The sequence below is a fragment of the Eucyclogobius newberryi genome, unplaced genomic scaffold (genome assembly GCF_026437365.1).
Source record: "Eucyclogobius newberryi isolate DKJ021-1_F unplaced genomic scaffold, fEucNew1.0.hap1 SCAF_10, whole genome shotgun sequence".
NCBI lineage: Eukaryota > Metazoa > Chordata > Actinopteri > Gobiiformes > Gobiidae > Eucyclogobius > Eucyclogobius newberryi.
This window is the reverse complement of record NW_027315724.1, coordinates 25,966,646-25,986,403: the sequence shown is the minus strand read 5'-3', so window position 1 is coordinate 25,986,403 and position 19,758 is coordinate 25,966,646. Positions and strand designations below refer to the sequence as shown.

The 19,758-nt window shown below is 39.7% G+C and overlaps 3 protein-coding genes across 3 annotated transcripts in view; 1 reads left to right on the top strand and 2 right to left on the bottom strand.

The window, feature by feature from the left end:
- The window catches only part of nxn (nucleoredoxin), a 38,138-nt gene extending 30,184 nt beyond the window's left edge, over window positions 1-7,954 (bottom strand). The window contains exon 1 of the mRNA XM_072464359.1: window positions 7,614-7,954. Within this exon, the coding sequence (XP_072320460.1) occupies window positions 7,614-7,922 (309 nt within the window). The 5' untranslated portion in view covers window positions 7,923-7,954. The remainder of the gene's footprint in view (window positions 1-7,613) is intronic.
- Window positions 7,955-8,491: 537 nt separating this feature from the next.
- txndc17 (thioredoxin domain containing 17) lies at window positions 8,492-9,860 on the bottom strand. Its single transcript, XM_072458471.1, has 4 exons — window positions 9,578-9,860; window positions 9,408-9,489; window positions 9,123-9,198; window positions 8,492-8,714 (listed from the first exon to the last, which is right to left on the bottom strand). Exons 1-4 carry the CDS (start codon window positions 9,720-9,722, stop codon window positions 8,646-8,648), a joined length of 372 nt encoding a protein of 123 aa, XP_072314572.1. The 5' UTR covers window positions 9,723-9,860; the 3' UTR covers window positions 8,492-8,645.
- Window positions 9,861-10,080: 220 nt separating this feature from the next.
- On the top strand, window positions 10,081-18,304 carry kiaa0753 (KIAA0753 ortholog). The gene is made up of 18 exons (XM_072464351.1): window positions 10,081-10,139; window positions 10,355-10,479; window positions 10,688-10,981; window positions 11,082-11,334; window positions 11,421-11,530; window positions 11,598-11,648; window positions 11,739-11,960; window positions 12,036-12,201; window positions 12,577-12,728; window positions 12,809-12,939; window positions 13,084-13,233; window positions 13,346-13,435; window positions 13,653-13,737; window positions 14,000-14,170; window positions 14,344-14,425; window positions 14,576-14,687; window positions 16,928-17,134; window positions 17,881-18,304. The coding sequence occupies exons 2-18, from the start codon at window positions 10,357-10,359 to the stop codon at window positions 18,020-18,022; spliced, it is 2,541 nt and encodes an 846-aa protein (XP_072320452.1). The 5' UTR covers window positions 10,081-10,139; window positions 10,355-10,356; the 3' UTR covers window positions 18,023-18,304.
- Window positions 18,305-19,758: the final 1,454 nt, after the last annotated feature.

Sequence of the window (19,758 nt, the reverse complement as noted above, 5' to 3'; positions counted from 1 at the left end):
AACATTCCTGTCTCAAGACTTTGATCTCACCAGCTCTGTAAACGCTCCATCATTGATATGGAAGAATAAAGTCTCTATAGTATTTCTTGGGGGAAAACGTGATGGACCAAACCTGCTGCACACCTGCCGCGGGCCCCAAGCGGCGGTACTGTTCAATGAGCAGGTGCTGAGAGACATAGTGCGGAGATGTGAGTGGAAACAAAAACATTAAGCATTTAGTCTGCTTACATTTAACCTGCAGTATTCAAGAAATGCAGCACGAGTCTGAATGCACGAGCCAGCAAAAGGGCATATCAATTATTAACCATCATCATTGTGTCAAACAAGCAGCAGATTCTCATCCTCATCTCCAGCCTATTCTTGGCCTTCACATTTAACTGGGAAGTTAACAATACAACTCTGGTGCTCCGACAATAAATCTAATGCCATTATAAAAGGTTGCATTTAGATGGAATAACAAAGTTCTCCAAGGCACAGTTGGCACAGTTCAGGGAACACGCTCATTACTGGATTGGGCACCCATTTGCTTTGCAGTAGTACACAATATTAGAGTATTAATGCGAAGCGATTTAGTTTCTTGAACTAAAACATGTGTCTGCTGATTTTCCAAGTAACTGACAAGCTTGCAATCAAGACTCCTCACTACTTTGTCATTATGAATGTAGTGTGTAATAAGGGATTGGTGATGGTCAATACAATTGAATGATACAATTCATATTGTGCGCAGGTTAAAACGACAAGATTACAACATATTTTCTTATATTGCCTCAACAAACATAGTATTTTGGGTCCTAGAACTCTAAAGCCCAATTCACAGATGCAGCCCAACCTGGGAATTTCCCCTGGCATTTTGCCAGAGCAGGGAAACATGTGAATGAAGCCAGAGCTGATTTCCCAGTATTTTTGATCTGGCTAATGCTAATGTGTATGAATAAAGCCAGGAATTTCTCATTACTTTAGTTACTCTGCAGTTAAGTTCCATTTACCAGTACCTTACTACCAGAGTATAGGTATCATAGGACTGCAATAAGAGAAGAATACAAAATCATCCCATCTCAATAAAAAGCCAATTGCCCACAGTTAAAACCAATTGAAAAACAATTTGCTTGCTTCAGATCTGAGGCCCACTTTTCCTCATCGTATCCATGAATGCCTTAACAGCCTTTCTGATGACCAAAGAGCCCGTGTTTTTTTTGTAGCACATCACGAGACTCACAACTCCCTCCGTGTTAATCTCTCTCGCGTCACTAATTGCCTGAACTGTAGAGTCAGAAAGCTTTGCCCTCATCGCGCAGTGAAAAGATGAGACCTCCGCTTGCCCCTTTAAACAGCTTAAACCGATAAACCCTTTGATTCAACATGGCCGCGGGATTGGGCGCCGCTTTGAAACAGATTGGGTAAAAAAGACGACCGGACGAATAATCAAAACAGCGATTAGCTCCCAACTCAGCGCAGAGCCAAGCCACAGCAGGGGGTCTCTAGGCTCCCCACCGCCAAAAGTGTTAAAGAGGCGGCGTACTCGAGCCTTTTCAGACATCGTAATGAAACAACACGGCCAAAGATATGCTTGGAATGTGCGCCACGAGATTTTAACTAAGATGTAGCGAGGGAAACTGCTGAATTGGACGTGACAGCTGAGAAGGGTCTGCTGTGGAGTTAACAGCTAAAGTATAATCTTTCCAGTGCCACCGTTTGGTTGTGTTCAAGGCGACTACAAGCCCCTCTCAAATAAATCGCCACGTTTCATGCTTGCAGCAAACTCAAAAAGGTTCATTTTGTGTCAAACCGCTACAGACAGTGCCGGCAACAGTGTGACAAATAAAAAGTGCTACTGTGTGTGACGCTTTCAGGAACATAAACAGTGTGATTCCTCCAAAGTCTGAACTCTGAACAACATGACATGGCTGTAAATCTGTCCATTAAAAAAAAAAAAACATGAATACAGGCAATTTGAAACGATTGAAAATACTATTATGTTAGTCAGGCAATGAATCTAAATACACCTGGATCCAGACATTGATCTAGATTAGATGCATGATTAATAAACAAATCATTAAATATGATAAATCTATGAACAATTATCAACCTTTTGCATTGTTTATCAAATGAAAAGCCATAATGCACTGGAGCTACGTTTTTTATAAACAATAGAAAATCAACTGGGTATTTTACAATTCAGTTTTTGCGTATTCTATCATATGATTATTCAGATTATTCTGCACAACCTTCCCAACCGTCAAACCCTCCGAAACCCATTGTACAGTTTAAATCAATAATAATTGACAGGATGAACGGTGAGCCCTGCATCAGGCCGTTTATTTTGCTGCAATTCATAGCCAGAACTGCTTCATTATTTGTGCACAAGATTAGCTCGGCCAGAGGTGACCTTAACTAATGGACCAGATGCATTGTGTGGACGCACGTGACTCGGGGGTGTTTATGAAGACTGGGCACAGAACGAGAGCTGTGCACAAATTTAATGTAGTCATGGTAACATTAGTAAAACATACAATTTGTCATTTTATAATAGATTGAGTTTTCCTCACTTAAAAGTTTGAACAAAAGGTGTACTTAGTATCTGAGACTTGAAATCTTGCTTTGTGTCGATAATCCTCGAGACTGCACTGCCATTTGACCCTTATTAGACATTTGATATATACTTAGCCAGCTCATTATTTTGCTGGAGATTAGGAGCACACAGAGTATACAGCATCTGTCAGGTCTAAATGAGGATCAACGGCGGTGTTAACTATGAATTACAAAAGGTCAGCAACGTCAACACAGGCAGCAAAAAAATCATATTAGAAATATTTTCATGCTAATAATAATAATAATACAAATTAAAACATGAATTACCTGATGTTCAAACTGTGAAAGGAGGAAGAGTAACATTTTAAAACTGTCTAGGTTCTAGCGCTCACAAAAGCTTTAGCACACTATTAATATCACATCGCGATAATTACTAATATTTTTTATGGGTCAATGTTTATTATACCGGAACATACTTTTTAAACTAGATTGCATTAATTTTGTCTTAATTTGTGTGAGCTGTATATGTGAGCTGTAAACAGAAATATCTACTTTGTTTACGTTCAAGCTATACACATGCTTCTAAAAGTTCTTTCAGAAAAGAGTTCACTGTTATTTTAATTCTGTAGAGTTATATAATATCGGTGGATTCATTTATTGTGATAATTTCCAAGAAGAAAGTTGTAGAAAATGGAAATAAATGAACACGTACATGAGTGACAATGTAAAGCCCGGACTTACTAAATACAACAACATGGGAAATTGAAATACTAATACTTGAAAGGTGGAGTAGTCTGTGCCATGGTGCATGCAGAGACAGTGGCTCTATTGGTTTGACCTGAAACCAGGACAGTGAGGTAGCGTTCGTGTTACACACCCGTTTGTGTCATCCAGGAAGCAAAGTTGTTTATCAATGAGCAATGGTTTATCAAAATGTCCATGCAAAATCTATCACTCTATGAATAAATTTACATCAAATCAACAGAGTTATCATGTAGCACATCTCCAGAGGAAAAAATGCAGGATACAAACATGCAGCACTTTTATGTCCATTTTGTTTAGTCTTAGAAACACAATAAACATTGATGAGGAAACTGCAACCTCAAAGGAAGCAACATTTAACTGAGGAGAGATAACAAAGGCAGGAGGAAAGAGGACAGCCCTGGATGAAGTGATGCCCCGGGGGTGGCATTACTGTTATTATGTTTGTGAGGGATACTGAGCAGCGGTGCAGGGCCATTAGAGCCACGAGGAGGCTGGGCTGGGGGAGGACAGACGAAACAAACTGTCCGTGGAGAGAAAGAGGAGAAAGAGGACCTACGCTTTCAGCTTTGACGCTGAAGGCAAGAGACACTACAACACCGTCAAATCTGCACCAAAAGATGTTCTATTATTTCATTTAAATCAACTTGTATAATAGATTCACACAAATACTAAAATACACAATCGTCCATAAAAATATTAATCTCGTCTTCTTTAGTAGCTTTTTTTCTTGTATATCAGACAGAAGGTAAGAGATGATTTGACTGTAACTTCAGTCTTCATCAGACGAAGAAATAATCATCGAAACATGTCATAATATATGGACATCATCTCTTACAAGAGCTCTGCGACAAGTTGGCCACTGTCTAGGGTGTACCCCGCCTAAGGCCCGAAGTCACTGGGATAGGCTCCAGTCACCCGCGACCCCGAAAGGGAACAAGCGGTAGAAAATGGATGGATGGATCTCTTACAAGAAAACAGTTAAGAGATTATGATATTATACATTAAATGCCTTATTTTATATGGAAACACATTTGTTACAGTTATGAGAGTAAACTACAGAAGTGTCAAATTGATACCTCCAAATGTAATCTTTTTTTCTATTCCCCTCCAGCGTCTTTCCTCATGGCAGAAGTGGATAAAACTAGAGACGATGCAGGATTGATGCAGATTAGAAAAACTGCCATCTGCTTTTTTTCCACTGAAAGAGACAGAGCCATTTTTCTGTCATCGTCAGCATATTTCATAACTGTTATAAAACTATAGCATGCCACATCCAAAGCTGGAAGGTTTGGATGTGGCCCACAAGTATGTGAGAGTTAAATTGGTTAAGTTAAGGATAAGGTTAAAGATAAGGATGTTGCATGTTCAGTGCAGAAACTACAGTGAACATGTCTAATGTCACTCTGAAGACAAAATAGAATATAATTTAAGCAGTTCTGAATTCAGTCCAGCAGCTATTGAACATTGATGTACCACATGTTCCAGTAAAAAGACATGCAACATTGAAAGGAAGTCGTAGCCGATTCTAAATTGAGATTTAACGGTTTCCATGTCACCCTCGTCTCTCATGAACACACCTTTCTAGCCCAGTGGCCTTGAGCGGCTTCAGTGGAGCAGGTGTCTCCCACATTCTTATAAACTCTTGTTAAACATAAAGCCGAGCAACAAGACCTTGCAGCACACTTAAACATGGTGGCACGGTCAGTTTCCAACGTCTATCTGTTTTCTAAATGAAATAAAGAGTAAATGCTGTCCAACTAGGCTAGTTAAATGATCACGCCACAAGGGATTTCGGTTTCCTTTAGTTGCTGTTGTCTGATTGAGCAAGAAAGTAATGCAACCTCAAAGTATCCTTCAATTATCTGCAAAGCTTTCAATTATAAACTGTATGCGCCACATCACTTAGCCCTCAAATATTTCCTCCTTTTCCTACCCTTCCAACCAAACAAACATACACACAGAGAAATTGGCCTTGAAAGTCAAAACGTTCAACAGTTGTAAGAGCAGGCTTCACGGCACATTTCGGCAGGTCGGTGACATACTGCAGCCCCTGGCACCGAGCCAAGGGGCGAGTGGACCGCAAAAGTCAAGGCCGGCAACAAACGCGACCAGAGAGGAAGACAACAAGAGCGGAAATGCAACGTGATCCCTGAGGTTTGCGTTTAATGAAGTGGGCTGCATTGATTTATATTGCTGCGCCGTCTCGCCGCTCCAGCACAACTCCATGTAAGGCAGCGCGAGGCGGCCCTGGACACACAGACAGCTGGTTAGCTACAACGGGGCTATCGAGGACCCCCCGATGACAGGCACCGCACGACACAAAGTAGGTGGTTTCCAAAAACAATCCAGCTACCACGCTACCAATTCCACACTCAAAATGTCTGAGGTATTTTAAAAGAAAATAAGTGACAGACATGGGACTGTGCACATCTCCTCCTCCAGTTTGAAGTGTGGACTGGTCTTCACTCTGTAATCAAGAGCCTTATTCATTCTTGATTAAAATATAACTAAATATTTCCTCAAGCATCCGCCACAGGTCTGAGCAGAGGAGCCCGTGCTGTGGGTGATTTGTAGGTGAGCACAACAACACTAGAGGAAGGATTTGGGAACCTGTGGATTAAGAGGGAGAAATGATAGGATCAAAGCTGCATTTGTGCAATAGGAGGAACTATAGACAGATGTTGTCAAGATAGCAAAAGGTCATAGTCGATTTTGATTCTAAGGAAAAAATGAATACTCAATACAGATTTCAATACTACAATGATCATTTAAAATACCCTTTTTTTTTTCAACAAAAGACTGACATTAACAACTAAAAAGAACAGTACTTTCTTTATGTTACCATGTGGTCTTATACTAGTTTTAATATAGAACAAGACTATTCTACATTTCTGTCCTGTTTATGCCATTTTCTTCAGGATTGACTCTCGCAATGAGCATCTAGTAGATAGTTTTGCCATGGATCATTTTCAGATTTTTAAAATTTTTGATAATCATACAAATGACATTAAAAAAAAAATTTAAAAAATCACAATATTGAGACCGATCGCTTGAAAATAAATGCTAACAGCAGGCCTTAGCATAAACAACTGCATCATTTCCATAAAGCCAAGACAATTACAGACAATAGGAAAACACACAAGCAGTGCCATGTTAATACCACTGTTATTTTGCACACAATAACGCCACACGAAAACAATGTGGATGCTGTTGTGCTCCACCCAGACACACAACCCCCCCGCTCCCGTCATTTTTCACTTGTGCCTCTTCTGTCTCGCTTGGCCTTCATTATGGAAATCATTGGTGCATTATGGATTAAAATAAACCTGCTCATAGACAGCAGAGCTGGCCAAAATACAAAAATGCATTAAAACATAACATAATATTTTAGATCATTTCCTTTTTCCACAGTTGTCTATATTTTAATTTGATACAAGCTTGGTACAAAATTGTAAAGAAAGAACAAAAAGGTCTTCAAAATGAACATTGTTTTATACTGTAAAGTAAAATTATGTTTTTACATTTTACATTGTGTACTACAGATATATTGCTTTAATTCAGTACTATATTTTAGATAGTCTTTCTCTATTGTTAAGGTTGTTTTGTCTTTGTGTATTTGTCAAACACTCAGACTTTGTGTAAAACAACTTCCTCTTGGGGACAATTAAGTCTAAATCTCTATATAAAATGTGTTTATTTCTTGATTTTTGATGTAGTAAATTGAGATGCATTTCAGATGAAGTTGCAAATGTTATAAGTGTTATATTTACACTATAGAAGGCCTTCATCACCACACACCTAATGCTAAAATATACAACAGTGTGACTCTACAAACTAAGTATGGAAAATTAGATAGCTTCTCAATCATAATAGCCAAATAATGTATCTTGTATGCTAAATGTTAAGTCACTTGTGTGTAATGCATAACTTCATTCAGTCTGTGGCCTGCACCCCACGAGCCTCTGTGTTTTTCAGCGTGTCCTTTTCAATGAAACACTCATGTGGGATTTACAGATGTGATGCTGCAAAGGGGAGAAAAGAACTAGATCCAACACTATACTAAATAAAGCAATCAGTCAGTAATGTTACACTGTTTTCTCGTTTCAACTTATAAGTGCAGTTTCACTATTTGTACTTTTTAAATAGTTATGAGTTGTTTTATTAATTCTACACTTGTGTTTGCTCATTTGACTACTCACTGTCCATCACAAAACTATCATATTGTACACAATGCGATGCATGGACTCATCATCTGCACCATCAACACACTTTCCACTCATTCTACTCAACAAAACACAACTCCTGGACCATCCTCTTACCTTTTTGTGTCTGTCCTTGAAAGGCAACGCGGGCCACGGCATCTCCTGCAGAAAGTCCTGCCAATGTTTCTGGTCCTGGTCGGACGACACGAAGACGACTTCCAGTTTGTCCTTGTGCTCCGAGCCCTTCTTGAACCTGCCGTAGAACTCGCTGAGGCTCCCGTTGAACTGCTTGCACGGCGCGTTCAGGCTGCACCCGAAGAACAAGCCGACCAGGGACAGCTTGGCGCCCAGTGACTGCACGTCCACCTCGGCTCTCTCGCAGTCGACGAGCCGCTCTCCGAGTAGGTCCACGAGAAAGTCCGACATGGCAGCAGCGGCAGCGTGCACGGTCCGCGTCGCCGAGAGATTGCTCCTCATATACGCGCCGTGTGTCGTGGGGGTTTTACCAAGCGTGCGCCACCACCACCACCACCTCCAGCTCCAGCTCCAGCTCCAGCGGTGTGAGGGACAGAGAGCTCGCTCCGCCGCCGTGTGCCCGCCGTGTGTCCGCCGCGCCAGTGCCGGGTGCGTGTGCGCGCTGTGCAGGAATGTGCTCCGGCTTTAAATGGAGCGCATGATGCTAACGCTGTGTGCCCGTGACATCTGCTGGTTTCACAGGCTACATGCTAATCCAAGCGCCATGGGTTTTACCGTTATTTTCTGTCATAATAATAATAATAATGATTGTGTCGACTTTATGAACCAAGCGATACACATTGTCACCATTTGAGTGAAATTTATTTGATTTTTAAATTATTTTTTTTTTAAAAAATCGGCGTAATTGACACTTATGGGAAGAGCCTGCCATCTAGTGTACAAACCAGGTAAGTACAATTAGGTGTGAAAAATCAAGTTCGACCCTTCAATGTTGCACTGTTTGGTTTGGCATCTTTGTGTATTTTTTATTATTGATTATAAGACATTGGTGATGGATCTGAACATAGACACAGTGTAATCAACATTTTTGTCTTCATTCTTCAACATCATTTAATATTTCGCATGTGAAAAACACAAAAACAAATACAGATTGTCGGTGTGTAGAAGGCACTTTTAGTCTTCAGTGAACATCATTCGCACAATATCTGATTTGAAGCATTCCTCTTCCACAAGTTTCTGAGGCTGAAACATTATGACAAAGGGGAGATTGATATTTTGTTGCATAAACACAATATAACTTTGTTCATCAAACAGTGGATAAATTCACTTGTCTGTCTTCTTAAAAAAAACTATATACACCTTATCAACACATTATGACACATTGAAACTACTAGAATTTGTGTTGAGAATTGTGTTTTATTATCACTGTAGTATCAAAAATAATGTATCAAGCATTTTCCCTGGTATCGAAATAAAGTTTGAAATGTTAGTATAATGACTAAACTACAAAAAAACTGCGGGTAAAAAGAAAATATATTTGTTAAGTAATTGTAAGAAAATAAGCAACAAAAATGTAGCATTATATTGTTAAAAGTGTAAGCTAAATGATCCAAATTAATAGGTCAAAAACAAGCAGAAAATGTGTCTTACTGTGCCATATCGCAGAAGCGTTGGAACCCCTGTCAACTTTAATGTCTTCTTGAAATCATTGTTTGGATCCTTCCAGCTGGAAAATAAATGAAAGAATAAATATCTTAATGTGCATAACTGACAAAAGATACACACTTATCAAAGTCAAATGAAGATCATGCAATTTTCTCTTGCACAGTCAAATTGTCATTGCTACATGAGCATAAACAATAGCCGACTCTGGGGCTTTAAAGAATACAAATAAAACAAAACAAAAAATATGAAAAAACTAGAAAGTCTACTCACTAAGCCCTTTCTCCCACTTGACAGTAGATGAAAACAGAATCCTCAGGAAGATGGCTCATTTCCCCTCTGACAATGGGTTCAGCTGAAAGGCAAAATAGTTGATCGATATAGTGTTACCATCACCATGCAAAGAACACATTTCTGTAACCAGTTGTCTATGAAGAAATTACCTTTTACACAATCTGGACACCAGCTTTTCCCACTTGCATCTTTATCACCAGAGAAATATACAAAAATGTCCTTCCCCTTTCTGTCATCCAAAGCCTGACAAAATTCTTTATAGCCATGCACACGGACTTCTTCGTACTTAGACATGATTTAAAGAAACTATTCTCTCATGTAACGTCAATACCTTACCCCGCGTCTAATGTCCTGATGTCAAATTAAATGTTTTTATACTGCGGGTGCTGGTATGAGACGTGCAAAAGCTGACTACACTGTATCCGCTTCGGTCAAGGGTTCTTAAAGGGACCGCCGTACCAGGGAAGAGTCCTTTACCTGTATTTGCTATTATTGTTCATTAGATTTATATAAACTTGAGCTTTAATACTATTTTAAATCATATACATATAGTTCCTCTTCGTATAATCTTCAATGGGGTTTTATGTCTATATTTCTACTAAACAATTTTGATCCTTTGGAGGAACCGTAGTGAATCAAATCTACTTCCGCTTGAAGCGCTTTGTTGTTGTCATGGCGGTGTTTCAAAAACTGTGGAGAAGAAATACAAAAGTAAAAAGATAATCATGTTTTTACAGCCAGAAGAGCTATTTTATTTATTATTTTACTACCTTATATGTCTGTGGTACCGATACAATTTACCAGGATAAAGTTTTACTGGTTTATGAGAAAGTCAACCTTATTCATTTCTTGCTTGTTAACGCCAAGCTGTCTGCAGTCATCTCGAAACATGACATAATACTACTCTTTTAAAAATGTTTTCGCAGTCATGACGGCGGAATACTTGCAAAGAAGTCCAGGGACAAGTCGGCAAAAGGGATGGGTTATTGTTAATCCAAACTGTAATGTTAATGACTCCAGAGAGTGGTCACCATCAAAGACAGGATCCAAGGTAAGCCAACAAAAACATACCAGCTCAAAATAATATACTGAACTTTATGTTTTTGCACAACTAACTCAATGTTGTTTACATAGGTAATAAAGTTAAACATAGCAAATAGTATTATCAAATGCTGTAACGTTAATAGCTATAATAATGTAAGCCAAAATTAAGTATCATCTGGAACAATAATACTGATATAAATAATGTGTCCCTTCAGTTATTATTCAATGAAGCCATCCCTGCAAGCACCAGGAAACGTGCCACTCATATTGATCCGCCAACTGCAATAGTGATAGAGAAGCTGTTGCCTTTGCCAGAGGAACACACATTTGAAGACCACAGCAAAAGCTCCATCAGCTTCACAACTTTGTCTGAGGAGCAGCTGAATGCAGCCGTGAAACTAGCAAAAAGAGACTTGAGAAGAAGGCGGCTTGATTCATTGAACAAAGCTACCTTAAAACAAATTCAAAAAGCCTCGTTCCTCGAAACAAGTGATGTAGAACTGTTGCAGGTATGATATGACATGTTTCAGTTAGTTTTACTTAAATATTTGATATATTTAAATCAAGTATTATCAGTGTAACTGGTTGTTGTGATCCTTCTTCTTCCAGGAGCTTGAAGCTACACCAAGTAAAGTTAAATTACCGGCTTCTAGCCCGAAAGACAGAGAAACTAAACCTAAAGGCAGGTTGATAAGGGACACGTCGCATAAATACCCCACAACTCATCGGCCACAGGCTTTTCAGTCAGAGAGAACCAGAGAACAAGGTTTACAAGAACACAATCATTTAGTCCATGAAATACTCATGCTGCAACATGAATTGGAAGTATGCATCCAGAAAGCAAAGGAGGTTGCCAGCAGAGGTAATTGGCCAATCCACAGTACATATTACTTCTATTTATTATGTTAATGTTATAATATGTCTTTTTTAAAAATCTATTTTGAGCAGAGCAGAAAGTTGTGGAACCACTGGAGCCAGATGACCAAACAAAGCTGGATATTCGCAAACAGAAGCAAGCCGCTCGTTCTACAAGTATTATTTATACTCTTCAAAATCAGGTATCATATTATTCTATAAAAGCTTGACTTGATTTAATTGATTTCTGACATACATATTCGTGAATAGGTAAAAGAAGTACAAGAACATTTAGAAAAGGGACATTATCAGAAAACAAAGGTATATTTACTTGATTTTAACAACAGTAATTCATTTATTTGTAATCAATAGTATGTGCTATATTAATGCATTTTCCATAATTTCATATAGTCAACATCTCTACGGAGACTTGCAGCAGCTCATCGTGGTGCTCTCCGAGAACTACATGTTTTCATCCAGCAGCTCTCAGATACGACTCACTGTACTATTCTGCCTAATTTTAAAGATTTAGGCCAGCTTATTCGCCAACTATGTTTGTGCTCTACTAAGGCTGAGTTGAATGAAGGGTCAGCTGTGCCTCAGTCTGCCCTTGACATTCTGCAAAAGCTAGAGGTGAGACTGGTACTATAAATGTAATTTTGACAAGATTTTTTTGGATTCCTATTTTCATTCTTTTGTCTTTGTTAGATTTTAGATTCAGCCCTCAGTAAACAAGATAAGCTCAGAAAGATGCAGGTGCAAGCATGCCCTCCACCCAGGGAGCCTCACCACTGCACATCAATCACTGCATCCCGGGGAGCCTATGCCGTTATTCATCAGACTCAACCTGTAAAAGCAGCAAAACACATACAGGGTAAAAAGAAAACAAATGGTCTCCTACTGTTAGAAGATTATTTTGTTTATGCTGAAGATTGTAAGGACTGACAAAGAGATGATGGTATAACAAGAGCAGCATGTATCCCCCCTGCTGTTCGAATCACTTGACTCCTGCAGGTTTTTATTTAACCGTGAAGCTCCTAGTGGAAGAGATGACATAAACACATTTATTAATATTTACCTAGTTTCTTCAGAGACCCATGTCCTTGTCTCGGGTAAACAGTCCCCTACATCAGTCTCAGCAATCATTTGCATTTGGGACTCAGTAATTCAGTAAAAGTGAATCCTACTCAAGAATTTGTATTAGTTTGAATTTGCAATAAAAATAAAACGGTTTTGTTTATTTTAACAGTTAAGAAAAAGGCCCCAAGAAAACCCAAAGCTGTGTCAAATGTTCTGACACACAGAAGAGAAGTGCTACGAGCTGGTGTAGAAAAACTTGTCCAGCAGAGGGAGCAAGAGATCAGAGCTGATGGACGTCTTAGGAAGACCACTCAAAATAAAGTAAGAACTAATCCAGCAAATGTTGCTAATTTCAATACCTTTATGAGATTTATATCTTACATAAATATTTTTTTCCCTAGCAAAATCAGGCACCAAATACAAATTTCCTCCAGCCTACAGTTTCATCTCAGCTCAGAGTGAACCAGCTGCCCCAGAAAGAGCCGTCTGTGCCCTGGATACCTACATCACCTCACTCTCCTCCTCGACAGCGGTGAGCCTTTGTCCATTTTCAAGTTGTATAAGCTTTGAAACAATATACACATATTTTCTAATATTTGTGGTTCTAGTTTGGCTACACCATTTATGATACACATCATTATTTTATACTTTTACCCTGTATATGTATTTTATTTAGATACCTTCCACCTAAAACAAGACCAGAGCCTCGGTGTCTTTTTTCTCCTGAAAAGAGCCAACAGCGCCCAGCCAATGTCAGGAGCATGTTAAACGCTGGGCCATCGTTAAACTTGGAGAAGAAGCAACAGGCCCAGGAAGAGGCAATGAGGTACAAAGCTCAATTCTTCACCTAAAACCTAATATGAATATCACATGAGTGGCCCTGCTGCCTTCTGACCAAAACAAGTTTAGATGTTTTTAATGAACTGTTTCTGCTGCAGGAGAGTATGGTTAGATAAGATGACAATGCAGAGACTCAAAGAGCTTCAGCAGCTCAGTGAAGAGGAAACACAGCGCCTCCAGTTATTAAGGTAAACCCAAATGTTAAATATTAGATTAATTAATAGATTAGAACATAAAAACAAAACTTTTTATTTTTACAGTAAATATATCAAACTGATCATTTAGGGGAACTACAGCAACGTCTAACTTAGAAATATAATATATAATCTATATCTATTTGTATTATAGCAGTATGTAAAAGCTCTATCCGTGACAGATGCATTGTGGGTGTTTTTTGGTTTAAAGGTCTAAAATGATCTCGCCAACCCGGTGGGCTGAGGGAGCGCAGAAGGCTCCTGAAAATGTACAGCCATTTCTTGATCAACCACAGGTTTGTGCTGTGTTTTCATTTTTAAAGAAACCAACAAACATTTTACTGGATGTAAATATTTGCTTTTGTTTTTGTTAGAAATTTGGTGATTCTAAATGCAGAACTACTTCCCCACTAAAAAACAGACCAATTGAAAATGTTGCACAAGGAAAGAATGTATAGCTGACTGATTCATAAAGTTACTTATGGCACTTACAGAATAAGAACTATTTTAATTTGGGGTTGTATAGTCACTGTAAATATACATATTTGTCTTGAGCAGTCTGCAGAAAGTGTGGAGCAGCTGAGTGAGGCTCTCCTGGAGGACTTGCTGGAGGACACGGCTCAAGCGGCGTGGGCAGTGCAGACAGACAGACAGTTGGAGGGCATGGCCCAGCGGAGGATGCAAACGAGCACCCTGGAGAATATGCTTGTTCGCATGGAGGAAATCCAGGTGAGGCTTCCGTCTGAACCACCCACCAGAGAACGGTCACTCTGACCAAGAAAGGTCATGCTTGGCTCTGATATATTTATAGCATCTGTTATGAGTTTCTGTCAAAGAAGCTAGTTATTGTTTTGATCTCAGATCTCTGTTGATGTTTGATGTATTGTGATGTGTTTGAGCAGAGGGACCAGGAACAAGTGAGGAGACGAGTTACATCTATTATATATTCAGATCCTCTTAACTGGGACAAACCACTAGACACAGGTAACGTATTATACAAGATAAAGTTTAAATGTTAATCCTGTGGGTGGAGACAGCACTTCAGCTCACATTATTATTATATTAAGGCTTTAATGCTTGTTGTCTTGCCACATCACGTTCTTGTCCACTCTTTATTCCTCTTTGCTCTTTCAGGCAAAGGTCCCGGCTCCAGGCCATCTTCTCCTCAACCAATTAGACTGACACAACCAGTGCAGCGGCTGAACCCTGCTGCTGATATAATCCTGATGAAACCTTTGGAGACTGGGTGTGTACCACTTAATCTGCTCATATTTTCCTTTCTTTTACATTGCCCGTGTTCAGTTTTCACTTAATATTACCTGTTTGTTTGTGATTGATGCGCAAGTATTTTATACACGTAACATGATATTTGTTATGTCATGTAGCAGTTCCCTCACCCATTGAACCTGTAACAACAAACACTAAATATAATTGTAATTGAAACTGTAGTTTTGCTACCTGTTTTAATGCATGCATAAAACAAAGACTAGAGAAATTACAATTAATCATAATTTTAATCAAAATTAATCCATCCAACTTAAGTTGAATTGAAATATAATGCAATATTGAATTTATTTACTAAATATTATTGTCTCTCGGTGCTGTTTTCAATTACAAAAATTTCAAGGCAGGGGTTTCATATTTTTTATGATGTAGTTAATCTACTATAGCCGATATATACTGTATGTTTGTGGTGCACATGGAGTGACTTCATGCAGTACTGAATGAACACCATCCTGACACTCACCTACAGAGCGAAGGTGATGCTTTTCGTCCACACGTCAGGCTGACTGAATCCTATTAAAGAGTTCTGTGCGCTGTGTGTGTGAGGTAATGTTGCCACGGGTGAAACATGTCCAACAGAGCCACTGACAGAAATGTTATTGTCATGAAAGGTTGAAAATGTAACCTTGAATTATTCGGATTCAAAACTGTTTGTTGGCATATACAGGCACATTGCTATAATTTTAAAAAGGCACTAAATGTACTTACATGTAGCTTTTGCCATATGCTAATGTAGCAGTATGCCCCTGTACAATCAATTCAGCATCAAAGCGGATGATTGAAGAGCTTTTGTCACCAGAAAGATGCTGTTTTATTCATAGCCACAGAACACAGAGGGTTGGAATAAAAGAATGTTATTTCAGCTGCAGCAGTGTGTGGCGTCGCCTCGCTTGTACTCACTGCTTGTTTAGAATGCCATTTCTCATCACACTCAAACAAGCGCACACCGGATGCGGCAACAACACATAGAATAAATACAATAATTTAAAAATTATGCAAAAGGAAATGTGTACTAGCTTTGGGGGAAATTGCAGTACACACAACAATTAGGGTCAAATATTATTTTCGAGGCATGTTATCAGATGCTCATTATCTGCCCAGAATAAAAATATTGTAAATGACATTGTGTTCTCGTAAAATGACAGGCCATTGCTGTGAAGCCTGGCTGTGTTTTGAGAGATTGTATCTTTCCAAAACGGGCAAACCAGCAGATAAGATGTATGTCTCCATGGTGAGGAGCTGAGCCTTTTGAATACTGTTGACTGACCTGCCACGGCTCTCGCAGCAGGTCAAGTAAAATGATGAGAAGATGACAGTTCTTCTCTGCTGTATTGTAAATGTGTTATGTGTTTTCCTCTTTCTAATACAACACATTTCAAATTGAACCAAAATTGACCAAAAAATGTATTATATCTTAAGCTCACTATGAAACGCTGGACAGAATGTATTAAGCTTCATGCTGTGTGCCAGTACTAAACTTGAATCAAAGAACAACATCTTACATAAAACTATTGTCTACTGTACTCAATCACGTAAATTCATGGAGCAGATAATACAATAATCTGCTTTATTGTGACTTGGCATCTGCAAGTAATACAAAACTCAGAAGAGGTGCCTCTGAAAAGCATTAAGCTGAATTTGCGCTTGGCTGTACTGTGCTCCCGAACACAGCCGTCCTCAGATGGCCACTCGACTGTAAATTGACCTATTTTGCACTCACAGCATAGTCGCCTGTTCTGGCACTTTCAAATATATGGCGTCCCCGTGGTGTGTAGCCTTTACAATCAAAACAGTGGCAAGTTCAGTTGAGGCCCAGGAGGACAATGGAGCGGCGTTTTGCTTTGGGGAAACTGCAGCCACACTAAATATAGCTCTGAGTGCGGCGTCGCCCGGGCAGGGTGATTTGTCCAAACAGTGAGGATTATAAAACCAGACCATGCCAATGCCCAGCTGAGCTCCTTCTCACTGCTTGCACTCTGACACCTCTCGTAAATTCATTATCCTGGGTTTTGTATCGAGCGCAGCAAGTGTCTTTGCTCTATCCTAGTGCTGCACTCTGTTCTTGTTGTCTTCTCAATAGACGCATTTGTTTCCTCTCCACAGCGTCTGCCCTGAACAGACCATTCAAGCAGCGGGGATAGATCCTGATAAATGGAAAATATCGCACTTTGTCAACGTGCATTTTTCTCTTTTCTGGCGCAGAGTCTCGTTGGACACAAGGTCGCCGGAGGAGGTCAGGAGCAGCACCATGTTCCCGGTCGCAGTGCAAAGGGCCAGAGGTGTTGTTCTTTCTGTGCCAAGCCACACGCTGAGGAGCATACGGCAATATCGGGAGAACTACGAGGCTTACCGGGGTGCAGTGGGTCTCAAGAGCACTGGGGGCATCAGTCCTTGGGCCATTGCAGACAGGTAATTACAGAAAATAAACGAGGTGTACAGTTGAAACAATTCTATATCAATTTCCACTGCAATTACAAACTCATAACATCACTCCCAGAGGTGCCGTACACAGTTTGTTCTTGTGTAATTTCTCTCCCTTGTTTTCACTGTTCATATCGCTCGCCCACTGCATTCGATTTGCATAACTAAGGGAATTCTTAAGTTACTGCAGTACACGATTCTAAAAGCATGTTTTGAGCTTCAACATACTGCAAAAATATTGAATAAGAAGAATGTGATAAATATGACAACTTTGACAGGTCAGACATGGCTACTGAAGTACAGCAAAGAGGCCCGAAAGGTTTTTATTGGTCATCCTAGTCTTCTGTTTTGCACACAAATTTAAATTCTACTGGATGGAGCACCAGTGGAAGCAGACTGTCAGTGTCCCTGGTAAAGACACTTGAGCGGTGATCCTCATTGCCCACTTCTCTCACAGAAACATGGCTGAGTGTGGCATGCAGTGTAACGATCTACAAAGCACTGTACAACTGGTTCATTGTGACCTCTTCTTATGAACAAGAGAGCATTACAAGGTCAAAACAAATCTGCATAATAGATGGATTGCTTTGAGATTTCAGTCCCAAGGGATAAATCCGTCCCCGACACCGCTGTCACAATCGACAAAGTTGTTGCGTAATAATCGTCTAATATATGTATTTGCACTTCACATGTATAGTTTTGACCCGTAGTCCTGGTTTTGTCTTGTCCCTTAGTCTGGCGGAGCAGCTGTTGGCGGAGGCACTGACCGACGTGGCGGCTGAGTTCCAGGACGTGGTGGAGGAGTACGCCGAGGCCGTCTTCACATCCGAGTTCCTACTGCCGGTTCAGTCGCCTTCAGCTCAGGCAATGACATAACAATGACGAGAACAATGGATTTTGGATTCCCGGTGTTTCAAAGACTATTTCAGACACTTTTATTTTTCTACAGCATTACGAGTCTCTTTGTGGTTTTGTGTCTACCTCAGTTTTTTACATCTTTAATTTGAGCTTTTTAGATATTCATTCGATGCCAACATAACCAGAAGCATTAGTCACATCATCAGTTTCTGGCTCTACCTGTACCTGCGATTTAATTGTGATGAGTTATATTTTTGTGAGTGGTGAGAGCCCATTAAAACATTATTGAGGATTATAAGATTATTGCATTCCAATTCCACTTTGTATAAATATCTTTGGGGATTACTCTGTTTCCGTTTTCATGTTAGAATATGAAAATAATTACTAGCATCTGTCCCTGCAATAAAAGAGCGATTAAAACCATAATGTGTTTAATGTATTGTCAAGGATTCTTAAAGCTCTCGCCTCTCCTCCACATCATCAGTATTCACATTTGATCGCAGGAGCTTGATGTACAGAAACGTATTGCTTTGTGGCAGATGATTTGGGGGACACTTTTACTATTTACCAATTGACCTCTAAATTCCTTCGCAATGGCTGAAGATTACATTAACTAAAGATGGTCTAGTTGTTGTTCCAAAACTGTCCCTTGAGCGTCAGATGAAAGGCAGCGGCGCAGTGGGAGAGCCCTGAGGTTGTCTGCGTGAGGACATACTCTTGACTGCATGAATTAGATCACATTGACTCAACCCTCCCTATTTTTTCCCAGGCGGGGTTTGTGTGGGCGGCTGGATACGTGCAGGCTCTCACACTATAAACAGATCCTTGTTGTTGTTTTTTTTTTTTTCTAGGACAAGTAAATTAGAGCGCACGAAGCAGGAGGGGAATATTGCTTTGGGATGTACAGGACTGAGGTTGTTGATGTGGGTAAAAACAGATTTTCAAGAACCAATTAAGCGGAGTTGGGAGTTAAATGTTGTCCCTGTGTTGGTTTAAATGGCAGTTTTTGCACCATTTTGGCAGTAGATCCAGTCTAAACATGCAGAGGCGGACCAGCAGTATATCAGGCTCACTTACAGTCACTACAGTTGTATCTTTCTTTAACTAATGTCCACAGACTGCTCTCTAATATCACCAACCACATTGTTTTAATTATATTTTGAAATTATCGCATGATCGTGACAAACTGTTTATTTCACCAAATATAATGGACATTTATAGACTATTATCTGCCTGCTTAATATCACACCTTACGCAACAGCACTGTGTAGGCTGCGCTGCATTCGAGATGATTATATTTAAAAATATGCTATTAATATTGAGCTTTGTTTGTTATCACTGACTCAAAGGGTTGAAATATTCCACCCACAAGGCAGATCATTTCCTCAGACACTCAAAACAAATCCTCACTTTAGTTGCTATATGGAGCCTGCTGATGCCTTTGGTGGCTGTTTAATTGCTCCCACGAAGCCTCGGTCAGCAGAACGGTGGTCGCTGGCATTTATTTACTCTCATCCCTTTACTGTTTATGTAATGTATGGCAAATGTTACAGCTTATTTTGTTAAAACTTAAAATATTCTTCCTCAATTGAATTAGACCTGCAGTTCTCATCAGTGAACCTGTTGCTCTTTCGTGTCCTTTGGTTCTACTGAGATAGGAATCATAGTATCCAGTGTCCTACTTACTATTTCCTCTCCTGTTTCTTTATATATGCTCATTCAACACCTTTTAATATCCTTTAACATCAGCAGCG